Source organism: Phyllostomus hastatus, unplaced genomic scaffold (genome assembly GCF_019186645.2).
Source record: "Phyllostomus hastatus isolate PE091 unplaced genomic scaffold, TTU_PhHast_1.1 phas_contig_148, whole genome shotgun sequence".
NCBI lineage: Eukaryota > Metazoa > Chordata > Mammalia > Chiroptera > Phyllostomidae > Phyllostomus > Phyllostomus hastatus.
Window position 1 is genome coordinate 10464547 of NW_025333607.1, and position 17263 is coordinate 10481809.

At 48.9% G+C, this 17263-nt stretch overlaps 1 protein-coding gene across 2 annotated transcripts in view; it reads left to right on the forward strand.

Annotated features, from left to right (window-relative positions):
- The window catches only part of EFCAB2 (EF-hand calcium binding domain 2), a 56932-nt gene extending 40055 nt beyond the window's left edge, over nucleotides 1-16877 (forward strand). The window contains exons 3-7 of one of the 2 annotated variants that reach the window (XM_045861407.1): nucleotides 5168-5240; nucleotides 11399-11478; nucleotides 12093-12135; nucleotides 12233-12299; nucleotides 16127-16875. In XM_045861407.1, coding sequence (XP_045717363.1) covers nucleotides 5168-5240; nucleotides 11399-11478; nucleotides 12093-12135; nucleotides 12233-12299; nucleotides 16127-16242 — 379 coding nt within the window. In that variant the 3' untranslated portion in view covers nucleotides 16243-16875. Of the gene's footprint in view, nucleotides 1-5167; nucleotides 5241-11398; nucleotides 11479-12092; nucleotides 12136-12232; nucleotides 12300-16126 lie in introns of both variants that reach the window. The other variant, XM_045861415.1, reaches the window with a different exon arrangement.
- The last annotated feature ends 386 nt before the right edge of the window (nucleotides 16878-17263 follow it).

Below are 17263 nucleotides of genomic sequence, written 5' to 3' on the forward strand. Positions count from 1 at the left end.
GGTGAGAACGCGGTGGGAGAGCCAGTCCGGCGGCCGGCAGAGGCAGCGCCGGGAGGCGCCTGGGAGGCCGTGCACAGGAGTTCAGGTCGGCCGTGCAGTGGGAGCTCGGGAGGTTTTAAGCAGGGGAATGACAGGATGCGATTTTCATTTTGGAACGGTTGTTCTGGCTGCTGTGAGGACCTGGACGAGGTGGTTGGTAAGAGCAGAGAGAGACAGACTGTGTGGGGACTACTGTGGTGGTCCCGGCAAGAGAAGGGTGTTCCAAATAGGGCTGCGGTAGGAGGAGTCTTGTGGTGGGCGGCTGAGTTTGGACCCCTGCAAGTCCTGTCCCTGTCGCCCAGTACCCCAGAATAGAACCTGATCTGAATATAAGGTCTCTGAAGAGGTGATTGGGTCAAAATGAGGCCATTAGGTCGGGCTCCAGTCCAGCCTTACCGCGGTCCTTATCGAAAGAGGAAATGTGACAGGGGCGCCAGGGATGCAGGCGTGCGAGGAAGGACCAAGCGAGGACACAGGGAGACGGCGGCGGTCCGCAGGCGGAGGAGAGAGGCCTCGGGAGAAACCAGCCCTGCCACACCGTGATTCTGGGCTTCCAGCCTCCAGAGCCTCGAGGAAACACACTTCTGTTGTTCAAGCCACCCGTCCGCTGTGCTTTGTCGTTGCCTCCCTGGCAAACGCACGCAGTGGTGGTAATGGTGACGGTGGTGCTTTCTTTGTTCCCGGCTGTGCCATTCCCTGCAGTCAGGGCCCACGTGTGCTTTGTGTCTGCTTCCCACACTGATGGTGCCTGCGTGGCGGGATCAGGGGCCTTTCTCCCTGGCTCGTGACAGCCACCCCAGCGCCTGGGGCAGCGTCTGAGCCAGGAGATGCTGAGTCTTTTTATTTGGGGGCCACAAACTCTGGTATGTGGGAGAGTGTACGAAATAGTAATGTAGCCAGTTAGAACCAGAAGGTTTTCCGAAGGCATATGTTAGCAGTGGAAAAATGACCCTCACTTGATTAGAGGGATACTTGGAACAAGAGGCCTTTAAAAAAAAAAAAGTAGTTCTGTAAAGAAGGAGATTTAGCCGTTATTTCAGCTTCACTTCACGGCTTTGTCAGAATAAAGCTAATCTGTGGAAAACGCCTTCCCCAAGGGCAAGGCTTCCCCTCTGTTGTCTGCCCCGGGCATGCAGTGGTGTTCAATAACTGTTTACTCAATAAACGGGAATATTTCAAATCCTTGTGTCTTCTTAGAGCATTTTGAATTGCTTTTAACGTTCTCTCATATTTAGCCCAGTATCAGTTATTCCACCAAGAAGGTAAAATATTTCGCCTGTTCTTTCCTCCCGCACAGTTGCATCAGTGGTCTTGAATCGGGTCTTGACTTGTCCCTGTCTTTGACCTTAGACTGCCCTTAAACGGAAGACTCGCAACCTAGCTCAATGGCACTGGCTCCACCTTGTGTCAGAAATGTGGTACCACACCCACTGAATGCGGGCACGCCAAGAACCAGCCTGCCCCGAGGTCAATTTTAAGTGGCCCAAATGCTGTACACAAATCAAAGGGTGATATCACTGCTGGGCAAGCTTGTTGTGACTCATTTGTTCTACAGTGACTTTGTCTCCATGTTTAGCAGTCTCGGTGTAGGACAAGTACAGAAACAAATTCTTAGTATTTAACCACAAAGGGTTTTGGAGTTAGTTTGTAGTCCTTACCAAGATTGATGGCCTGATCTTTTTCTGGCCCCTGTCTTTTCTGGCCCTGCTCTTGTCTCCTTAGCTCGCCTCTCGGGGCCTTAGTGCTCCCGAGGCTGAGCTGTTGGCCATGTGGTTGCCTCCGGAGTGGCAGGTTGCCCACTCCGCCCAGAGGCCATCTGGCGCGCTGGGGGCCCACCTGGCCCCTTCTGCTGCGTGCCCAGGTTCTTGGCACCAGGGCTACGGTGTGAGCTCATGGGATCATCTTCCTCGGTGCCTCCGGCCTTGTGTTTCAGGATCTGAGAACAGGAGAAGCTCGGAGTCGTCTTTGTTTTTCTCCTGTAATTTCCCTTGACTTTCCTCTCAGGGACCTTGTTTAGGAACTTGGGAGGCCTCTGGGTATACATTCACCCCATTGTGTAACCTTTGCAGGAAGAATCACATTTGAGAAGAATGGGCTGTTAGTATTTAGACATCACCTCCCTTCCTCTCCCTCTGCCCTTCTGAACCTGCTTCCCAGGCTCCCCCACCTGGCCTTTCCTGGGCCGTGCCACCAGCCAGCCTCCTTGGGCCAGAGGTCTCTCTGCCACTCTGCCGGAAACTGCTCGTCTGCCCAGAGCCTGTGCCCAGTGCCGAGCACGCGTCACTCACACCACCCGGCTCCCCTCCTGCGGCAGCAGGCGCCGGGCACAGTGCCGCTTGCCCCGTCGTTGGGCCAGCTCCCCACACGCCTGTCGTTCCCTGCGAGGAACGGTGGACCCACAGCCAGCCTGCACTCCACGCGCGCTGCGTGGTGTTCTAGGTCCCGTCAGTGTGGCCGGGTCTTTAATTTTCAGTTCTAAAGGGCTGAGTGAAAAGGCTATAACTCATGTATTTTACTGTGAAACCGATGGTTTAGACATCCTTGATAATCAACATTCCAAGCAAAAACGATAAAAATAGTGTGCCACAAAAGAGCAAATTATTTTTTATATGTAGTTTATATGAGACAGGATTTCTGTTATTAGTTCTTATCACTTGGGTTTGTATGGCTGAGGCTGAAGTGTGCTTATCTTGTTTTGTTTTTAATAAAAAACTTTTTATTACAAAACTTCAAACTTACAGACAAATAGGAAGCACGGGGCACTGAGCTGTTACGCACCCTCACCTCGATGCACCTGTTCCTAACATCCCGCTGCGTGTGCTGACGCTCGCATGGGCTCCCTCCCTGTCTCTCCGTTCTTCTCATCCTGCGGGTCGCGTTGAGAATGAGCTGTGGATACTGTGACCTTCTCTCTGAAATACTCCAGGGTGTGTCCTCTGAGAACAAGAACACTCTCTGACATAAGCCACAGGCTTTGTGTGTGTGTGTGGGGGGGGGGGGGTTTAAAAACAATTTTAGAATCAGAGCACTTTGGGAGGACTTGTGAGAGTCACTCGCTCACTCCTCTGCTCCTTGCAGGTTAATTCTGTGACAGAACAAAGCTGATATTTTCCGAGAGCGATAAACTCACTCCTGCAGGGACCAGGCCTTAGCATGAACGTGTGAGTTAGAAGGCATAGGACAGTTTTCGCGGTGGGTGTGCGTGCCCCCTCTAAACAAATACGTAAACCAACACTATCCAAACGAAACCTTACCCGAGGGCCACATGCGTCCCTTGGATCATAGCCGTGAGCCCTGGATCGATCCTCAAGGCTCCCATAGGGTGGGATTCCACAGCTTTCTTTAGAAGCACCTGTTACAGGACATTCTCCTTTAAGTCTAATTAAATGCCCTGTTGTGATTTATGTGAGTCAGCAACGTGCAGTGGTTAAAAATGTGAATTCCTGCCTGCCTGTGTTCGAGTCCATTTCCACTGTTCACTGGGATCTTGGAGAAAAAAAATCACCTAACTTCTCTTCATTATTTGTAAAATAATAGTACCTTCCACTCACAACTGCTGTGACAAGTAAGTGGATGTGAATACTGAAAACCCTTTAAAACAGAGCCTTGAGGACGTAATAAAAATTTGGTGTCACTGTGTCCTGCTCATACAGAGTAGCCTGGAGGGAGTTCTCCTCGCGTCCCTACAGGCCCTGCACGGTCGGAAGGGGTCTGGGTGAGCTGGGGGGGGCCGTTCTTCCCCGAAGTCTCACAGGGAACGTCCGTTCCTAAGCCAGAAAGCTCGCTCCCAGCCCCATTTTCTACTTCACCGCTCCTGTCGGACTTCTCAGCTCCTGAGAGTCTGCTAGTCTTGAGGAGGCTGTCGCTTGAACAGATTGGCTGGAGGGGTCCCGGGCAAGTTAAGCGGCTGTTTCCTCGCCTGTAAAACGGAGCCCCCAGAAGCACGCACCGCCTGGGGTTGCAGTGAGGACTGCGTGGGTGCTCTACGCACCGGGCCGGAGTAGCGCCCGGCTCCGGCGAGGGCAAGACTCCGCCTGTGGCCGCTGGGTGGGGCGCGCCGTGGTGTGCTCCGTAGCTGTGGCCCGAGCTTCCTCGTCACCAGCACTCTTTAGGGGGTTTCTTCATCTTTGTGTACAGCTCAGAGACTTCTGATTCTCTCAGCCTTTTGTAAAGTTTTTAACAAAAGGGATCATTTTGTTAGAAGGGAGGGCGGGTACAGGGTAGGAGGCAGTCCCGGGGTTTGGGAGGAGAAGAGATGGAGGTATGGGAGGGAGGGGGTGGCGAGAGAGAGCCTTGGACTGCTGGCTAGAAGAGAGCTAGTGCTGGCAGGATTTGGGGGAGGGGCTGGGCGTGGAGGGGTGAGCGGGGTAGTTACCAGGTAAGTACCTTGGGAGGAGCAGTGGGATAGGAAGAGGAAGCTGCGGAGTGGAATGGTGGGAGGTGGTCTGGCGCTGTTGGAAATCTGTCCTGAGGCCATAGGTTTAAGTGCCATGCCGCTGCTGTCACCTTCAGCCTCCGGGCAGACGCTGTCATTCCCCTTCACAGGTGTGGGGCGGAGGCTCGGAGGAGCGAACTGACACTTAACAAGGTTAGCTCCTAAGTGACTGGCCTTTCTCTTCCTTCCTCCTTTCTTTTCAGTTTCTAGAACTTTCGGATTTTGGCCTAGGGAAGGCTTGCGTTTACTGACCAACACAAACACATCTTTCTTCTCTCCATGGTTTACTGGTCCGCCTTTTACTTTCCCCAGAAAGTATCTTCATCCTCTCGAGGTGACATTCACCGAGCGACTTTGTCTGCTGGGCCGCATCTGCTGTGACGTGACCTAGAGCAGTGACCGTCCACGGTTTCCGTCCCCGGGCCCATGCGAACCCGTCACCGCGATTCTGCCGCACAGTTTCACATCGTTTGCTGACCTCACAAAGACCGTTGTGTGATTTTGACTCATTCACACCAGACAGCTACTGTTGTGGTGGCCGTTGTCACTTTTTTATTTGACAACGAGGAAGAGAAAAGAGGGCAGTGTTTTAAACACTCCCGCAGCACACCGGGTGGAAATCGCTGACCTAGAGGAACAGCACTTGCCTGTTCAGAGTTTCTGTTCTAAGACTCTCAACCGCTCTTTCCCCAGGGAGATCGGAACTATTGTCCGGTCGTTGGGATGCTGCCCCAGCGAGGGAGAGCTGCACGAGCTGATCGCGGAGGTGAGTGGGGCCGAGAAGGTTTTGTCCAGCGGAGTCTGTGCGGCTCTGCCTCCTCGTAATGGAGAGAAGGGTTCCTTCCTGGAAAGTGAAAATGCCCTCTACTACTAAATGTGCTCATGAGAACATTAGGGCGGCTTGTGAGCCACCCGGCCAGCAGGATCTGAAACACTGCTACCAGATCTCGAGGAATGCAATGGGTCAAGTAAGGCCCCCTTTAGGTACCACACTCTCTAAACTTAGTTGGAAAGGCCAGTAGCCACAGGGGCTGACTGTAGGCAGAGAGAGGGTTGGCAGGTGACAGATGATAAGTAATGTCAGTTCAAAGGGGACAGAAGCAGAAGTAGAGACTGCAAGGAAGCTGGAAATGAAACTAACTTTCAGAAGGAGCAGTACACATAATATAATAATGAGAACGGACTTGGCATTGACCAGGCAGTCTAAGAATTTTCACAGCACGATTGTGTGCAGTAGAGTAGGCGAGTGGCTGGAGACGTAGCCCGCACAGTGGTGCTGAGCAGCCCAGGACCAGCCAGGCAGCTGCACGCGTGTTCGGTTTTCCAGAGAAGTGTCTGATCTCATTTCACGTGCAGCTTTCAGTTCAACACAGAAGAGCCCTGAAGGGAAAAAAGCTCCCTGGGCAGCCACCAGGAGAAGGGCTTTTTCAGAAACGCTTACCTAGGCGTGTGGGTTCAGGGGGAAGCCAAAGACGACAAAGAGAACAAGGTGAAAAGGCAAGGAGGTGGGATTTTGTTTCTTTATTCCTCGCACTCAGCATAGTATGTGCTCTTCAGTGGGACAGAGAAGGGGGTGGGGGTGCCCGGGTGAGGTGCGTCAGCTCTGGGAGTGGCGGCCTCTCCATGGTACCGCTGCTTCAGAGTCTGCTCTGAAGGCCAGTGAGCTGACGCAGAAGCAGACGTGGTCTGAGCCCCACAGCGCTGTGGGAAGTTCAGGGTCGGGGATTGGGAAGATGATCCTGCTGCCCCTTGGTAACTAAAAAGCAGTACCAACTTTTCATTAGCATTTAAAAATATCCAATAAAGCAGGACATCTTTATGTTGTTTTTCTATTTGGAGGTCCAATAAAGCTAATTTTACCAAGAGTAGAGGAAGATGCACTGGTTTGAATAGATTTTCTTTATAAAACGTAAAGATATATACAATGTAAAAATGAACAATGACATTTAAAAATTAATGTGTTATGTATGTGATTTTGAATATATCTTTGGCCTGAATAAGTTTATGTCCTCAATTTGACCGGAGTTCTTTTAGGGAGTTTTCTCATTAGGGAGAATGACGATCACTCTTTATTCATCACTATATTCAGATCTGTATTGTGTTAACCACGACATATTTGCTTAAACCAAATCTCAGCTCAGGATGAAGCTTGTCCTCCCATCTCACTGCAACAGAACTTTAAACGGTTGCTTTTGGCACCAGTGGGTGGAAGAATACCTTAGTAGTGACTGTGACCCCAACACTTGCGGCCTCTGTCAAAGGGGAGGGCACGCCGCTGGGGGTAGGAGGGACACCACGCCTAGGTGGAGAGAGGCTGACCCGGAAGGAAGGGCGTGGGTCACTTGGGGTGGCTGGAGCCCCGTGAGGCCCCCTTCCCCCCAGAGGATAAAATGGGGAAGTGAGTGGCTTGACAGCCACGGACTCCCGCGCTGCCCTGAGCTGTAGACTCAGAGTTGGAATCAATGACCTGATTTTGCCACCTGTTGAGTCTTGGCATCTCTGATGCTCCAGCCAAGAGGTGATTCAGTCTTCCTTTCTTTCTTTCTTTCTTTCTTTTTTTTGATACTCCCAATAATAAGAAAGGGACTTAAACTTCAAGAATCACATATTCTAATTTTTACACAATAGCCTTTGGAATGTTTGGAGTGAGTAATTTTTCTAAAATAGGCATATTTACAGTTTTTATATTTTACATCTGAAATATCTTATGGTTTTCATACTTTTACTACAAATAGTTAAAAATTCATTTGCACGTCTTATTTGGTGACCTGGAACTAGTTGAAATGTTGGTGCTTTACCAACCATCTCAAGTACTGAGATCATCTTGCTTTTGTGGAGCATGAAATAGTTCAGTTTGCTGACTGAGTGTGAGGTCACTGGGGAGGAATGAATTCTCACTGTGTGTTTTATGGCACCTGTTCCGTGAGCTCAGCATTAAAATAAATAACGCTTTAAGGAGAGGAGAGATGGCCTGATGCTTTCGCTGCGGGACCGGGAGAGCAGAGCGCTCTGGGCGGTGACCCCACCGAAACACGTGACTGACGCCGAGGACGGAGATAGCCAGGCAGTCACCCCCACGCAAATTTGCTCAGATGCAAAACTGATGAAGAAAAATGACTTTTACCGAAGTAGAGCAAGAAGCAGTATTTGCCTCATGCTTTGAGACTTAGATAAAGGTTGATATGCTTTAACATCCTGCAGTATTTACGTGTTTACTGAGACCCCCCCACTCTGGGGAAGAGGGTGCAAGGAGATCCCAAAGGCACTATGGTGGCCTCGCAGAGGTGGGGCCTCTGCGTGTGGCAGGGAGAGGTTTATGTTTTCTTCAGGGTGCCTGTGCCCACAATTCTTTGGAGGAGGAGAATCGGGGTGGGAGCACCAGGGCCTTGGTCTTCCTGGGAGACATGCACTTACACCATTACGGTGAACTCACTGTCGACGGTACGTGAAGGCCACGCTGGGGGATCTCCCTGCCAAGCGACTTCATTACACTCGCATTCACAAAGGCTGCCTCGGGCACTTGCCCATCACGGCCCCCGGTCCAGCACAGCAGCCCTTCTCTCAGGTGAAACAAACTGGGTTGTAACACAACTTGGCCTCATTCACGTTTGGAGTGACAGATGTGTTTGTTCGGCTTGTCTCTGCCCTTTGAAGAGGAGGGATGCGCTGGGGGGCTGGCTGTTACTCCCCTTCTCCTGTCATTCCCGGAGGCAGATGCGGAGCCAGCAGCCATGGAGGCCTCGCTGCTAAATCGCACGCCCTGTCCACTAGGCAGGGGCCCGGGGCGAGTGACAGGCTGGCAGACCCTCCTGGCAGTTTAACACATTCGCACCACCCTGCCTGCTGCATTTTCTGGTTGGGAGGCAGGACCACACTTCAGTAGAAACGGTTAGTTCAGCGTGGTGAGTCAAGGAGGATGTGTCTGAAATTTTAGCACCAGAAGCTGGCTGATTCTTTGAGGAGGAGGTGACATTGCGTGACCTGGAGCCCAGAGCGCAAACACTACTGATAGAAATACTGATCACCGCAACAGACTCTCGAGGTTCCCGAGGCACCTTCGTGTCATCCCGGGTAACCTTCACGACAGCCACGTGGGGGCTGCTGTTGTCCCTGTGCTGTAAACGAGGATGCTGAAGCTCAGGGAGGAGTTCATCAGAATGTTTTCTGCTCTCCTTGGTCTAACGTGGGGTTGTGTTGTGATACTTTTCCATGAGAAAGGCAACAGCATTTTTTAAGGACCCTAATCCATGTTGAAGTGAAGTGGATTTTCCCAGCATGACTCTGCTGTAAGTGAAGAGATGGCAATGAATTCCAAGGCTTTCTGGGCTCGTCTGCTGTAAGTTAGCACATCTTTCTTGAATTTGTTTCATTGTAAGTTGGCTGGCTGAGTTTTCTCCTAAAGAAGGTGGGTCTGAGCTGCACCACTTTCTCTGTATCAACTCTGTAGAATCAGTTCTGAATTTTGAATCTCTGCCTTGCTAATCTCCGGTAGATAAGTGGAAGGAATTATGCCTGACGATAGTGGTTTAAAGTCTTTGAAGGACATACTGCCTCCACAACTTTTCTGTAAATCCGAAACTGTTCTAAAATAAAAACCTATTTAAAGTTAAGTAGGTTTAAAGTTAAGTAGGTTTAAAGTTAAAACCTATTTAAAGTTAACTATTTAATAGTTAAAATCTTTTATAATATTGAACAGTGTCTGCTATATATGACATAGTCTACTTTGCTGTGTTTAGAACTGCCATGTGTTGATTTTGCTACCACGCCATCGCTTGTGCATCTTTTCGTGCTAAAGAATGGGCAGGATGTGGCCTCTAGAGGGCAGTGTGGGCTCACAGACAGATTCTCACAGTCTGCCCAAGTCGAAGCTGAACTTACTTTTCACTTTCGAACGACAGACTTCTGTTTATTCATTATTCCTCTTTAAGAAGAAATCAAAGAAAATTGTGCCTCTCTGCTCTCCTGATTGGTTGGAGATCTGCTTTAATTTATTTTTTTTTGTGCAGTTTCGGCTCTACACAGACCCGTCAGGCCAGAATGACCCGCAGAGTTTCACCCTAGCGTTCAGGGCACCAGGGACCCCTGGAGGTTGGCTGGGAGCCAGGGGCTGGGGTGGGGGGTTTACTAGGCACATAGCACATGCCCATGAATTCTCACTTGGTGGAGAGCGTGCTGTGGGGCTGAGCTTCCTTTGGAAAAACTAAAAACAGTTTGTAAATGGATGAGGATGCCCATAAAGTGAAGTGGGGCTTTGGCCTCTGAAGGCTGAGACTGTTTGCTCCACTGTAGTCTGTTGGGGGTAAAGGGACAGGGAAGCAAGCCATTGCTCTGGAGCAAGTTCCTTGAGTAATCAGAACGGAAACCCAACATTTTACTTTAAAAATTACCTCGCCAAAGGTAGTCTCTTAAGATTGACATTTTATTTTTAAGAGGCTCCTGGCTTGGAAATTGTAGGGGGCTACTCAGGCAGGCACGTCAGAGCGTCAGAGCCACGTGCCCATTCATTTGCAGAAGGCTCACCTGGGACCTAGAGGCATCGGAAGACGATTGTTCCAGTGGGGATAGGCTCAGAAACCCTGAATCACCTCAGAGTGCCGTTAGGTGGAGCACGTCCTCTGCTGCTGGTGGAGTCTGAGGGCTCCATGCATACCGGGGTGGGGTGGGGTGGGGTGGAATCCCCCACCACACGCAGGAGGAAATAGCTGTCGTTCGGAAGACGTGCGTTCCATGGCGCAGCAACCTGTGGATTTCTTGGTTTTGCTCAAAAATAAATCTGTTGAGTTGGGATCTGTGAGCCTTTTAAGAGGATTTTTGAAAGGGAGTGGAAAATTTAGAGCTCCTCGTAAACAGCCTTGCACAGAAGTTCAGATAGATGGCGCTCTGTTCTTGCACACCATCCTGGTGGAACCCAGGGGCGGGGTCTTGCTCATTCCCCAGCAGTGCTGGGCACCAAAACTTCTCTTTCCAGGGGTAGTGCTCTCTTCAGCAGTGGTGGGAGAACAAAGGTCCGTTGACCATCTAGGTATTTAATAGCTATCTTACAATGACTTGATGTGTCCGTTTGCCCCTGAGATCACGATTGGTCCCCTATCCTGGTCCCTTGTCCAGTGTTTCTCCTCTCAGGGACAAACTTCTCTCCATCCTGTCTGTGCAAGTTAGAACCCTGGGAGTTGTCCTCGACTCCTCTCGTTTTTCCTCGTCCTTGCCCACATGGATGCAGCACCAGGTCCCATCGACTTTGCTTCTTAAGTGTGTTTTGAAACCATCCACTTCTCTCTCCACGGGAGAGAGAATCCCAGCCCACAGATTATTCCTCAGAAGCCACCTTACCTGCAACCAGTGTAATCTTTCACACACACATCTGTGAGATCCTCGGTGATTTCTCATTGGTCTCAGGGTAACCATCAAAGTCACTTCCACAGACAGTAGGGCCCTGCGAGGTCTGGTCCCCGTGTCTGCAGCCTCCTCTGGAAACCTCCTCCTCGCTCCCTGTGCTGCAGCCTCCCGGTCTCCAGGGAGCTGCACAGGGGCCTCTGCACCACGTCATTTCCTCCGCCCTGGAGTCTCTTCCCGCTGCCTCTGTGGAATGACCTCCTGCTCGTCTTTTATCCGTCAGCTCAAGTGTGATTTCCTCACGAATGCCTTCCCTGACTTTCTGGCCCAAGAGGTTTCCTTTCTTCTGCGCTGTGACAGGCCCACGCCCCTCCACTTCACTGTGCTGGCGTGAACTTATCATCAGACGCCCGGCCTTGCTGTGTTTTGATTGAATTTGTGTCCGCCACCAGGATATAAGTGCCGTGAGTGGAGTCACGCCCGAGGTTGCTCATTATCAAACCGCCCCCTCTTGGCTCAGTCTTGGAAAAAGTAGCGGCTCAGTGTATTTGTCTGAATGAATAAATGGCTATTTTTGAATTGCCTGTGTAGGTAGAGGAAGAAGAACCCACTGGATATATTCGATATGAGAAATTTCTTCCAGTGATGACTAATGTACTGTTGGAAAAAAGGTAAGAAAACGCAGTTGTCGGGGTAATGATTATAGTTACATTAATTGCAAATTACTTGTTTATTTCACCTCATGTATTATAATCAACCAGTATTTTTTTCCAGAATAGCTTTCTTCTAACTTTTCACTATACTCTGAACTGCCAGTTGCTATGTACTTAGAAGTATCAACCATTTCAGTATTAATCTAATGAGCAAAATGTAACTAAAGGGAAAGTAAGCTACAAAAAGCATAAGCCAACAACATTCTTATTATCTTTTATTTTGAACTATCAGTGATGAATAAGAATTAACCCTAATTATTCTTCTAGAGAAAGCATCGCATTAGCTTACCATTGTTGATTTATTGAAGAACATTTGTTCCCGGATACATTGATTTCTATAATGAGGAAAAAAGTAATAAATAACATCAAACATGCCAGTGATTTTGAATTAAAACTGAGTATTTCCCATGGGTGTGGAGTGCTTTCAACTTTCATATCTAGAAATCCAAAAAAGAGTTCAGTGAGGGAAGTATTATTTTTTGTTAGCAGCTTTTGTTTTATTTTATGAGATCATTCATTATGTAGAGACTGAGCTAAATACTGTGGCATTTACACCTTTTTTGCATGATTAGATACAGACCAATTTCAGAAGATACCCTTCTTCAAGCTTTTGAGGTATGTAAGCTCCAGATTTTGTATGTATTTATATGAAAAATTCATCATGTAGAATTTATTCACCAAGTGAAAAATGTAATAGTTATCTTTTCCCTAGGTATTAGATCCAGCCAAACGGGGGTATCTTTCTAAGGAAGAACTGGTCAAGTATATGACTGAAGAAGGTAAGCGTTGTTTGTTACGTATTTTATAACAGTGACTTATTTAAGCAATTAATAATTTAACAGGTAATGCAAAAATTCTAGGAGATACTTTACAATCAATCATTCTGGTTAAAAAGTGTGACTTACTATTTCTATTATTTTGGTTTTGGCATGCTTTCTATTTTGTAGTGGGGAAGAAGAAAGAGTGTAGGTTGAGGGGAAGTGGATTTTTGCCTTTACAGGATTCTGTGAAGTATAATGATACTTCTATAAATTGAAGGCATTTCATTCACTTAGAGTATTTCCAGAATAACAGGTATGCCGCCTAGAAAACATGAATTATCAGTCACTATAAATTAATGCCTGCCGTTAGATTAAAGATTTGAATTGGAATATAAAAATTCCTTTTTAAAGAGATTTTTGGTTGGTGAAGTTACAGATAATACAGTCTCTAATATGAATTCACACAAAAAATTTCAGTTTCTATGCTCGTGGAACTATACACATTTGCTTTGACCTTGAACTGTACTCTACACACACATACACACAGACACACACACAATACTTGTACACCAAATATCCAACATATTTCCTTTAGGAATTCTCTCTGCTTAGGCTGATGTGTGAACTCGTTTTCTCTGTCAGTAGCCTAATGGGCATTCTCTTGTCCATTCTCATGTTGGTCATCTCCCTCTTCTCCCGCACAAAGTTATTAGAGTTCGTCTCCTTTGTTCACTTTACTGGTGCGCAGACTGAATCCCGAATGATTCAGAGTTCCCAATCACATGACACAGAATAAAGAGCGCAGGTGATTTTGTGTGGGAAAGGCTGAGCTGCATCTACACACACAGCTGGCGAGACTGTTTTGACCTGAGCCCACGCTGGGTGCGAAGAGAGGGAGAGTGAGAATGACCTGACAGTCACAGCTGCCACCCCCACGCTTGGGACATCGTTAAGCTTGCCTTAGGGACTAGTTTTGATGGAAATGTTGGACTTTCAAAGCATCAGCCTCTTAATCCTAAGGACTGATTGAAGGGAAGTCAGTCCTAGTTTATATCAGGCAACATAAATTTAGTCGAAGTATCCCTAACAGCTCAGTGTCATTAGTATGGTGGACCTACTAAGTGCAGTGAGAGGTATGATACTAAAATCTGTTCCCTTTCTCGAGAATATTAAAGTTTTATTGGGGGAAATAAAAGTAATTTGTAAAATAATTAAAAAATATAAGCCAATAGAAAAAAATGAATATCAGCCTGGAGAGCTTGGTCTGGGAAGATTTGAAGAGAAAATAGGTTTCTTAAGATGGCAGAATTTATGTGGGGGTGTTATCGAGAGCAGGGGTAAATCTTATGCACCGTAGCCCCCCCACACGAAGTAAGTTTCAACAGATACTTGTGGACGTGGACGTAATGAGTGCCTGAGCAGATGAACGAAGAGTGGGTGAAGGGGCGGAGGCGAGGAAGGCATGGCGTGAACAAAGGCTGGGAGGCAGGAGTGAGTGTGTGTGGGGGGCCTCTGAGAGCCAGGGCCCAGAGGGGCTCGTGGGGTGGGCAGTGAGTCTAGACAGATTGACTGGCGGCGGAGCTGGAGGCCTGGGCTCCGGAGTGTCGGCTTCACCTTGTGGGCAGTGGAGAAGCATGACAGGGTTTTGAGCAGATGAGTCGCACGGTGCAGGAGGGGCTGTGGGGAGTTCATCCGGTGCTGGCAGATTTGTTAGACGAGCAAGAAAGAGGTTCTACTGGGGAGACCAGTTAGGAGGCTACCTCAGCATTCTGTAGGTGCCCCAGTAAGGGCCCGACCTGCAGTGGCGGTGGGAATGGAAAGAAGAGATGGATACAGTAGATTGTCTCCAGCGGGGCCGGGGGTCATGCCAAGTGCAGGGGACGAAGCTGGGAGTGGGGTGAAGAGCACCGAGGCTGTGACCTGGATGAGGGGTTATGTGACGCTACTGAGTGGAACAGGGAAGTCAGGGCTAGACTGCAGGGGACCTGGGGACAACGGGTTTTCCCAGTGTCCACGGAACACCAGTCAGTTTGAGAACAAGCAGTCTACGTGCCCAGGAGATCTCTGATGAACCTAATAAATCTCACAGGATCAAGCTCCTACAAGACAGAAGTCCACATGTGTCCAGGCATGTGTGTCGTGTCACACGGTATTTAGCAGCCGGGAAGAACTCGGAAACATTAGAGAAGCACATGTTGCTGCCTCTGTGCCAGGCGGTGTTCTAAGGACTGCACAAATAACCACACTTCTGATAACAACACTGAATCAAATAACAACAACTCTGATCCTCACAGCGGCCCTCTGAGATCGGTAGCATTTTTATCCTCACCGTTTTCTAGACCGGGACACTGAGGCACGGAGAGGTGAAGGGACTTGCCCAAGATCTGAAAGCTAGAGAGACAGCTTAGCATCTGGACCCAGGCAGTCTGGCTCCCACGCCTGTGCTCTGCATCATCCAGCTGTTCCCCTCCCGTCCTTGCCCCAGGGACCAGTGTGACCCCCTCCTGTAATCCATCGTGAGCAGGCAGAGTGTGGTCATCGATTCAGACCCCAGTTCTGCCCCCACCGGCGGGCAGGCTGTGGGTTTCCTTGTGTGCTGGTGTCCTCCTCGTGAGTGCAGACAGCAGTCTGTGCCTGTCGTGAGGCGGTGGGGGGATTAACGTGGTCCCTGGGTATCAAGCACTCGGGTCAGGGCCTGGCACACACCAGTTCCTAACAAAGTGCTCATTAGTATTCCTTTAAGGACTCACCTGTGCCCATCCACGGTCACTGGTAGCATGTCTAGTATTTAACATCAGGTATAAGAAAGGTGCAGAATTTGTCTCTTTCGGCATTTCGGGTATTCTTCCCCCCCCCAAGGATGTAAGCATGGTTTCAAAAGAACTCAGCACATTCCCTTTGTTTGATAACACGGTCATCACTGTCATCAAAATCCCCACTTGAATAATCCTGGGTTATTCCCTGAACTCCAACTAGAAAGCATTGTTTGTAGAGGCAGGCGACTTAGCTCTGGAGGTGGGTACTCCTCAGGCCTTGGCAGCTTACCTGCTTGGATAAGACTCTTTACAGGTAAGGTGGCGGTTTGGATATTTCTGTGCTTTTGTTTAATATCAGGATGAAGTTCTGTCCTAAATGGTCGATACCTTTCCCAACAGCCTTCCTGAGTTTGCTGCTCGTCTTGGTAAAACCAGCGTCCAAATGGCCCTTGGCTGTTATCCGAATCCAACTGCAGCCCGTGGGTTTTCTGCCCAACTCCTAGTCCCATGTGACAGACACCCTGGGCCAGGCAGGAACAGAGAGGGGGGACTCCTTGGAACGGCTGGTGAATGGCATCTGTCGCTGGGCTCGGCTGCCATCAGTGTGCTGGCCCGGCTCGTCAGGGAACATTCGGGACGTGGTCGCCCGAGCTGCATGTCTCTGCTCCCTGCTCTCCAGCAGTCCTGCACAGCCACCGCTCAGTCCCTCTTCACACGCGCACGAAACATAGCGGCTGCACTCCCTACAGAGCCGAGGCTTCGGGTTAATCTTGTCGCAATTTCAGTAGTTTTAATTTAAATAGATAAAAAACCATGGTGTTTATTTGTGGAGTCTCTGTGTCCTCTGCGGTTTTGGCTGCAGTGATCAGTTCTGTAGGCGGCCTGAGCTGCGGGGTCTGCCAGGGGCCCAACTGCATTCCCAGGGACCCCAGGGCTGTCGCCACGCGCTGGCCCAGGGCACCGGGTGGGGGGGGCTGGCGACATGGCGGGGGCCTGTGGGGCCCCGGGACAGTTCAGCTGGCAAGCAGAAGGAGAAGGAAAAGAACCAGAAGGTTGTGAATGATGATTCTCCCCTCTCGTCCCTCCCAGGTGAGCCCTTTTCCGAGGAGGAGATGGAGGAAATGCTGTCCGCTGCAGTTCACCCGGAGTCGAACTCCATTTATTACAAGGACTACCTAGCCATGATGGTGGTGGATGAAAACTGAACACTGCGGGGACTTAGTTCCTAACAGAAAGGGTCGTTTTGAACATTGCTTGTCCTTGTTAACTTCACATTTTACCTTCCAGTTCCTCCATATGCTAATTAATGCCTCATGACAACCATTTCAAGATGTTTTGTTTTTTAGAAGATGATCATAACAATTTAAAGCAACTTTCTTTGATATGTCTTGCCTTGTGGAAGGACAAATTACTAATTATTTTAAAGCTGTTCTTAGTACATTTTAACATTATCGATGGATTTTTAATTTACTATAATAAAACTTAGGTTACCTTCAAATTAATTAAGCTGACAAAATGAAAAATGACTAGAATGACCCCAGGCCTGGCATAGAAAGATCTCAGGAGAGAGCAGAATGACCGCAGATGGAAAAGGAACAGCAGTGTGATGAAAGCTTCTTTTTAAAGCAACCTCAGCTCCGGGCGGGTCACTCATGTGCTTAGAGCATCGTCCCAAGGAGCCAAGGTTGCAGGTTCTATCCCCGGTCAGGGCATGTGCAGGAAGCACCAGTGAGTGCACAGATAAGTGGAACTCCAGATCGATGTTTCTCTCTCTCTCTCTGAAGTCAATAAATAAAAATATAAAAGTATTATTTAGAAGTATTATTTGAGAAATAAAGAAAACAACACTAAACACTTCAGCAATCTGAAGGTCGAAGAGAGTTATTAAAATGAATATTAATAATTCCGAATGAGTGCCAGTTACAAATCTCATTTGAAATGAGAGTAACTTAGTGTAAAAGTTTAAGTTTGCCAGCTAAAGGAGTTGAAATAGTCGAATTCAGAGGAAAGACGGCTGACCGGCAATTGGCAGTGGAAGGAAGGGGCAGTTATCTTCCGGTCCTCGGACTTCTGGCCCAGGCAGCACACCTGTCATGAGAACGTTGTCCCGATACTGGCTAAGAGTTCTGAGGAACCTTAGGCTATGTGGGAGGTACAGTTGTGAAGGAGCAGAACACAGCTACCTGAGCTCAAGGAATCTCAGTGGAAAAAGACGCGGGGATTATA